Source organism: Papaver somniferum, chromosome 1 (genome assembly GCF_003573695.1).
Source record: "Papaver somniferum cultivar HN1 chromosome 1, ASM357369v1, whole genome shotgun sequence".
In the NCBI taxonomy this organism is placed as follows: Eukaryota; Viridiplantae; Streptophyta; class Magnoliopsida; order Ranunculales; family Papaveraceae; genus Papaver; species Papaver somniferum.
This window is the reverse complement of record NC_039358.1, coordinates 163,255,686-163,263,236: the sequence shown is the minus strand read 5'-3', so window position 1 is coordinate 163,263,236 and position 7,551 is coordinate 163,255,686. Positions and strand designations below refer to the sequence as shown.

The window sequence follows — 7,551 nt, the reverse complement described above, 5'->3', positions numbered from 1 at the left end:
GGGTTTTATACCTGAACAAGACGGCGGCAGCTGCGGTGGAATAGGCATGAAAGGGAATGATCTCTCTTCAAAACGAACATGACGACTAATATAGATTCTATTTGTTTCACGATGCAGACACATGTAACCTTTGTGAGCACTGCTATAACCTATAAAAAAACACGGAAGAGAACGTGGCTCAAGTTTATTTTTGTTGTATTGACGAAGGTAGGGATATGCTAAGCACCCAAAAACTCTTAGAAAGGTGTAATCTGGTTGCTTATTAAATAGGAGTTGAAGAGGAGATGTTTTCTCAGTTTTGGATTTAGGGAGCCTGTTAATGAGATAACAAGCTGTAGAGAATGCATCAGCCCAAAAGGTCTGTGGCATGTGTGCATGAAACAAAAGAGTCAAACCAGACTCAGTTACATGACGTATACGACGTTCCGCAAGTCCATTCTGAGGAGAAGTATGTGGGCAAGAAAACCTATGTTGGATTCCAGACTCATTCAGATAAGAAGTAAATTTTTGGTATTCAAGAGCATTATCAGATTGAAAAACCTTAATTCTTAGTTCTGTAAGATTTTCAATTTGTTTTCGAAAGAAAATATATGTTTGTAAAACATCAGAACGTTGGACAAGAGGATAAATCCATGTAAAATGTGAATAAACATCCATAAAAAGAATATAATAACGAAATCCAAGTCTAGATAACTTGGGTGAAACCCAGATATCAGAGACTATCAAGCTTAACGGCTTGTCATAAACAGTTTTGCTAAGAGAGAAAGGTAGTTTCCTGCTATAACTAACATGACAGGAGTGACAGAAATCAAATTTATTGCTTAAAACTGGAATTGAATATTGCTGACAAACTTTGGAGACCGTACGCAACATAGGATGACCTAGACGTTGGTGCCACAGAGGTAGAGTAGAAGAGACATGTGCTTGCGGCTTTATTGAAGGTGCTAGCATGTCTATACCCGAGAAAACGTAGAGACCATTCCTATTCAGCCCTCGCAGCAGTGTTGCCCCCGTTTGCTTGTCCTTCACAACAAAGTAAGAAGTGTGAAACTCAAAAAATACATCATTATCCTTGCAGAATTGATTAACTGACAGTAGGTTTGTTTTTATTTCTGGAACATGATAAATGTTGTTCAAAGCAAAAGATCTTGACTTATAGAGGAAAGAGGCATTACCAACATTGGCAATGTTGAGTGCATTACCATTACCAACGTGAACTTGCTCAGTTCCATCATACTCATGAGGAATAGTGAGATTCCTCAAATCTGCAGTAAGATGATGAGTAGCCCCCGTGTCTGTGACCCAACCATTACCATTCTGACCACCTGGTAAAGCAATGTAAGCAGCAGACTGACGTTGATTGTCATTACTTTTATCATAACGAAACCAGCACCGATTTGCCGTGTGATTCCTCTTCTTACATATTTGACAGACTTGATCTCCCTGATTACCTCTTGATTGCAGCTGAGAATTGTTGTATCTTGGGTTGCTGTTGGTGTTCCTCTTGTTGTTTTGATTGTTATGGTACTGATATTGATTGCCATTGTTGTTGAAACGTCTCTGATCAGGCTTGCTACTGGAAACAGCAACGTTAGCCAAAGGTTGCTGCAAAGACTGTAACTGTTGTTCTAACCGCATATCAAAGGTTAGTAAATGAGTATAGAAGCTATCTATAGTCAGATTTTCAGCAGTGCTCAATGAAGTTACAATTGGGTCATATTATTGATTTAGACCATTACTTATGGCCTGTTTCTTCTCATCATCTGAAACTGTGCATCCAGATGCAGTAAGTTGCTCAAATAAACTCTTAGCTTCTTGCAAAAATTGTTTAAGAGTTTTGTTACCTTTCTGTAGTGAATGAAGTTGTCTTTTTAGATTCACCTGATGTGCAAGTGTTTTTGGCGTAAAATGGCTCTCTAGCTTATCCCAAACTTGTTTAGCCGTATCCAGTCCACCAACCTCAGCTAGCACTTCAGGTGTTAGAGTCGAGTTCAGCCATCCAACCAACAGGGAATCACAAGACTCATGTTCTGTAAAATCTGGGTTGATTTCGTCACTATCAGGTAAGGTTCTAGGAGGTTTTACTTTGGTTCCATCAATAAAACCAGTGAGACCATAACCTTTTAGAATAGGTTTGTACTGTGTCTTCCAAAGGAGATGATTGGTTTCTGTGTGTTTGAGAGTTACCAGGTGATGAATCTGGATTTGTCTAAGGCTAGATGTTGAAGCCATTAGTGATGTTGTAGGGTTTTATTGGGTAGGTGTTTTTGTTTCTGCGGAAGCGTTGGATCGACAAGCTGATACCAACTTAGAACACTGTTTTTGGTAGAATATCTCCCACAACAACCTTGTGGAGATTAAATTCTTATTTATACAAGAGATAAGGTTACAGAGTTTTGATAAAACACAAATATTGTTACTGACTCTTAGAACGAGTTTATTGCTAACAAAAAGGAACGACTAACTTGCCTATAGACTAGCGCTAACTGACTGACTAACCGAGCAGAGAGTCTTGAGGAAGACTCTCTGTTGTATGGTTAACAATATGAAATTGGTTAATTGATACAGTAGCTTTGCCTTTTTCATCAATTCCATCATTTAGATTATCTTCTTGGGTTTCCATAACAACATCAGCACGAACTACCGTGGGGAATTATCAGTTTCAGCAGCAGAAACTGAATTAGAAGAAGTAACAGGTGGTTGTGGTGGCATTTATCTCGTCCTTCGGTAAAAAAAAAAGTTAGCATTGAAGAGTGATTAGCTTCACCCTGAGTAACCTTTGGTTTAGATTTCATTCTAGGACATTAAACATCTCCACGGTTAATGATGCGACATGAAGTATAGAACAACCTAGGAACCATAAAATGTCGATAAGAAAAGGTTCGATTCTTCCTTTTGTGACAAGGGGGATACCAGTTGGAGGAGCTTCTGAATAGGTATACAGACACAAACTCAAGGAGGCTGTTTTAAGTGTATATAGAAGAAATTATACAAGGAAGAATAATGAGTAATTTTAAAAACCAAAATATTATTCTGATTTAATTGAAACTAATTTTCAAATTTGACTGGATCGTTAGTTTTGTATATCCGGAAAAAGTGCAGCATTTTTTAAAGCAGTCGTTAAAAGTATAAGCGCAGAATTCCATAACAAAAATAGATATGATCAATAAAAATTGTTAATGCTTATCCTGTGCCCAGTAATACAAGTTAACAAAGGCCATAAAATATTTACCTATCAAATATAATGAAGTTGTTGTCGAGAGAGAGATGTGATCAACGCTTATTTTTGGATTATAAACGACACAAAATAATGTTTCAAACTACATAAAGACATTCTATGATTCAAACATTTACAAGAAATATCGACAGACTTCCAAAATGTACGGGTAAGTTAAAACTTGGTCCTTAATCCTTGAGCACGATTAGGGGGGGCAACAAGAACAGTGAACAGATATAGACTGCGTACATACTATTGCAACTACTCTACAACTCCCAACGAAGGGGACACGCACATATTACCAAGCACCCTTTGCTAGCCTCGGAATTCTTTCACAACACTGCAGCAAAAGAGATGTTGCCACATGAATCAACTATATTTGCAAATAAAAGCACAAACTCTTCCCCAATCGGCAGGTCTCATTTCGCTCCTGCTTGCTAAGTTTCTTTCTGATAAGCTCATGGGGAGGATGACCCATCAGAACCAATAATTTTCTCTTCAGTTCTATTTATCCGGCTCTATAACGGTTCCAGGGTTCCACTTTTAAGCCTCTCCATCCGGGCTTGGAGCCCAGATAATGCTTTTTCATCCATTGGTAAAACCGGTGTTTGATGGACGGAGAAGTCGTGTTGATCAACCGGGTCTGACTCACTGTGGGGATCTTGAGTATGTAGTCCGCGGGTCATATTGTTACCATTCATATACGTAAATTGCCTGTTCCCAGGGTCTGGGTTCCCTGAAGCAGCTGCCAACTGAATGCTTTTCATTCTTTCTCTGATTGCATCCAGTGTCCCACTTGATACTGCAAAATGAATTCCATTTTCATTGTTTAGTAGGCCTTAAGTAGGAGGGAGAGAGAGGGAGAGAAAGGAGGAGAGTGAGGGAGAGAACCTCCAGATTGGAATCTGTCATTTCTGTCATCCATCATATTTTGCCGCATCTCTGAAGGATCAGATATAGTGCTTCTTAAATTGCCAGCCCTGACATCCTCGATATGAGGAGGTGGTAGAGAGTCTTGCCTCACATTTAGAGATTTTGACTCATTTATGGACTGTGTATGTAATGGTGACAGGGGTGCATACTTCGGAGAAGAAAGATTTAAGGCAACTGGAGGAGGCGTTGACATTGGTACACTTGAAGGTGTTCTTCCAGCAGCAGCATTCTTTTCCATCTGCAAGATGACAATTAGGACAAACAATATTGATCAATACTTCCATATTTGAAATGCCAGGAAATAATGATCACCACAAAAATTTATACATACCTGAGCTAACCCTTCTCTTATGTATGTCCGGAATGCCTCGCTCGCATTCTGAAGCTGGGAAAATATATCAACCTGGCATGGTCCCAAAAAATGAAAATTAACTATAGCAAGTCCAACGATCACAAAGATTAAAAAAAAAGAAAAGAAAAAAAAAAACTTAAGCCAGCATCCCAGATCCAGTGTAATTAAAGTAGTGTACCTTGGGGTATAGTTGAGTAATTCGGTATAATTCATACAAACCAATAGTGCAAGTCTGCTTGTCTCCAATCTTCTTAAATATTGCAGCAAGTTCTTGCTATCAATTCATATCAATTTATGTAAAATAACAAAAATTATCAGTGAAACTCTAGAAATGTTTATCAAAAGCAAATTAATCACGAAGAAGTTACGGAATTAACAAAACCTTAAGCTGTGCATCAGAAGAATTTGTAGCAGGTGAAGGACTATTGTTCGTAGAATCGCCCCAATGAGTTTGGCCAACAGGGCCTGACGGTGTTAACATCCTGGCTGCAGCAAGAGTCTGGTAGAGTAACCAAATTAGATTTTTTTGAGGTTGACACCCAACTTCAAGTAGCGCACCCTACCCAAAACAGTAAAAAGATTATACCTGAAGATTAAGGTCAATGTAAGCAAGAATGATGGGTTGGGGTTCCATGTCGATTGGAACCATAGAAAGATGACCTTTAATTGCCGTCCCACGAAGCTTAACTAGTTCATGTAACACAGTTTTGACCATTCTCAGTGGTTTGTCGTCAGCTCCAGCTCTGTTTGGTATTAAACACAAAATACAGTAGCACATTAACATCCATATTAAGTCAAGCATAAAAAGCAACACACAAGAGGCTTCTACTTTAAAAAAATTGGCAAAAATTTCAACCATCTAGCAATTTAAACAGGTACCTTCTTCTGATTTCTTCCATCCCTAGTCCTTGCAGATATACATGGATGCTTTGAAGAATGCGGTCAAGATCAACATCATATATCGTACTCTGAAGAACCTAAATATCATTGAAGTTTCATCCATCATATATCAGACACTAACCAATTATGTCAGGAATATAACGTTTGCAACTCTAAACTGTACAAGAAAGGAAAGCAGGGACAAAATTTACTTTGGTCAACTTGATCAGACATTTAACAACTAGGTCTGAGAACTTATGATTCCTTGCAGCAAAGGTCTCTGTCGACGCTGGTGATGGCCATCTTGAAGGGTCCAAAGGACGCAATAAATTAATCAGCACAACAAAGGATGATGTTCTTTCTGCATTATCCTGTATGTGAAAGCAAATGGTTCAAGATGAAGGTTTTAAAACTGATACGATATTTATGCAAATCCAGACGGATGTCAAACCCAACCCTCACCAGAATCTTTAGCATCAAGACATTCAATGCTTTCAGAAGCTGGCTTCCGTCATCCATCAATGGAACCCTTTCATCTAAAAGCCAAAGAAGAAGCTCAGTGATGAGACTGTCGAGGGTACTCTCTCTTACCGCATGGGCAAGTCTTTTGTTCTGAAACGTCTGCAAGTTATATCCAATAAGTATGCCTCTCCAAACAGCAGAAACTTTTCACATGGGGTAAAAAGATTTAAACCCAGGATAAGAAGCATACCTGCATGAGGGTGTTCAGAACATATTTACATGATCGGGAAGAAGCCCCTGCCAGACTAAAGTTAAAGGTCTTGGCAACCTTAGTCGCCAAGCAGGATACAAGTTTATCAGCGTCTTTGACAAGATCATCCATTGCAGGGCTTTCAGGATCATTTGTTGCAACTGCCAGCTCATGGCAAACAACTTTCATGCCTTCAACAGACTGCACAGATCAAAGTAGTGTAAAATTCCATAACTAAGACACCCATTATAGCAGAGGCGGGTATATGTAAAATTCCATAACTAAGACACCCATTGAAGCAGGAAAGACATGACTAGTTTCACAAACAAATGAACCACACTGTAAACCATGTCCTCCCGTAATCATGACATTTCTTTGGCTCATCCAGTATGGAAAAATAAAAAGTTAAAAGAATAAGAGTCTGGAGATCATAGAGGTCGAGTTCAAGAATGAAACTGTTGATTAAGATCATACTCCTATATCATATTATTGCCGATCTAACAAGCCTGTGAACAGTATTATCCCCAAATATCAATATTACTGTGTACTTTCTACTTAAAAGTGAAACTGAAATTAATTCGAGAATGAGTTGTCACCAGAAGCATCTTTTAACATTACATTTAAACTATACTTATCATGAAACCGCAAAAATGAAGACAATAGTTGATATTACGGAAAGCATATCTCTCAAGAGCATCAGGACATAAACAAACCTGCTCAGGAGAACCATATAATATAATATCCAAAGCTTCATTCCAGTCCGTTGGTCCATTAGGAGTTACAAGTGAACGCGGTGATATATGCCTGTCCACATGAGGATCAGCATGGACAATGCTTTCCCTGCAGATGAATAGGATTAGAATTTCAAAACAAGAAAGACCATAAACGTACAGCATTGCCTGAAAGTAAGTAACTTTTATTGGTCCATATTGTATTCAATACCTAGCAAAAACTTGTCCTGAAACTGATCGAGACAGAATTTCTCCACTCTGCTCCGCAACATCTGCCCTGGAATCCGTATGGGAAAAAATATATACGATTATATCATACGAAAACTTGAGTTACTGAAATGTCCCCGACAAGTTACACCTATCTCTACATTGTACAGTTTGCAAATATTAGGGCCATTTGGTACGGTATTCTCAGATATATATATCGCAGAATTTTTGGTACCTAGCCTACCTATGTTTCCCACTTGGTCCTCTTGTAACGAAAATAATTTGACATCTCTATGTTCCATGTTTCATGTTATGCAGGTTAGATTCAGCAAAGTTAACAAAATTGCAATGCGTGTTTCAGCAAAATATTGCAATAATACGGAAAGCAAATACACACCCGTTATCCCTGACAGAACGTCTCAAGGCTGCTCTAGCTTCGCCAGGTTTTCCCTCTTTCCTCTTGTCCATTTCTCGGGCCTACACCACAGGCATATCCACAAAGTTAATTACAAAAAAAAAA

General features: G+C 38.6%; 1 protein-coding gene across 1 annotated transcript in view; it reads right to left on the bottom strand.

Moving 5' to 3' along the window:
• Positions 1-3,270: 3,270 nt before the first annotated feature.
• LOC113306287 (protein MOR1-like) overlaps positions 3,271-7,551 on the bottom strand; it is a 16,948-nt gene continuing 12,667 nt past the window's right edge. Inside the window, 13 exon segments of the mRNA XM_026555243.1 lie at positions 3,271-4,019; positions 4,109-4,388; positions 4,482-4,553; positions 4,681-4,776; positions 4,885-5,001; positions 5,089-5,245; positions 5,382-5,479; positions 5,594-5,752; positions 5,844-6,002; positions 6,094-6,294; positions 6,807-6,933; positions 7,036-7,101; positions 7,429-7,508. Of these exon segments, the coding sequence (XP_026411028.1) occupies positions 3,736-4,019; positions 4,109-4,388; positions 4,482-4,553; positions 4,681-4,776; positions 4,885-5,001; positions 5,089-5,245; positions 5,382-5,479; positions 5,594-5,752; positions 5,844-6,002; positions 6,094-6,294; positions 6,807-6,933; positions 7,036-7,101; positions 7,429-7,508 (1,896 nt within the window). The 3' untranslated portion in view covers positions 3,271-3,735.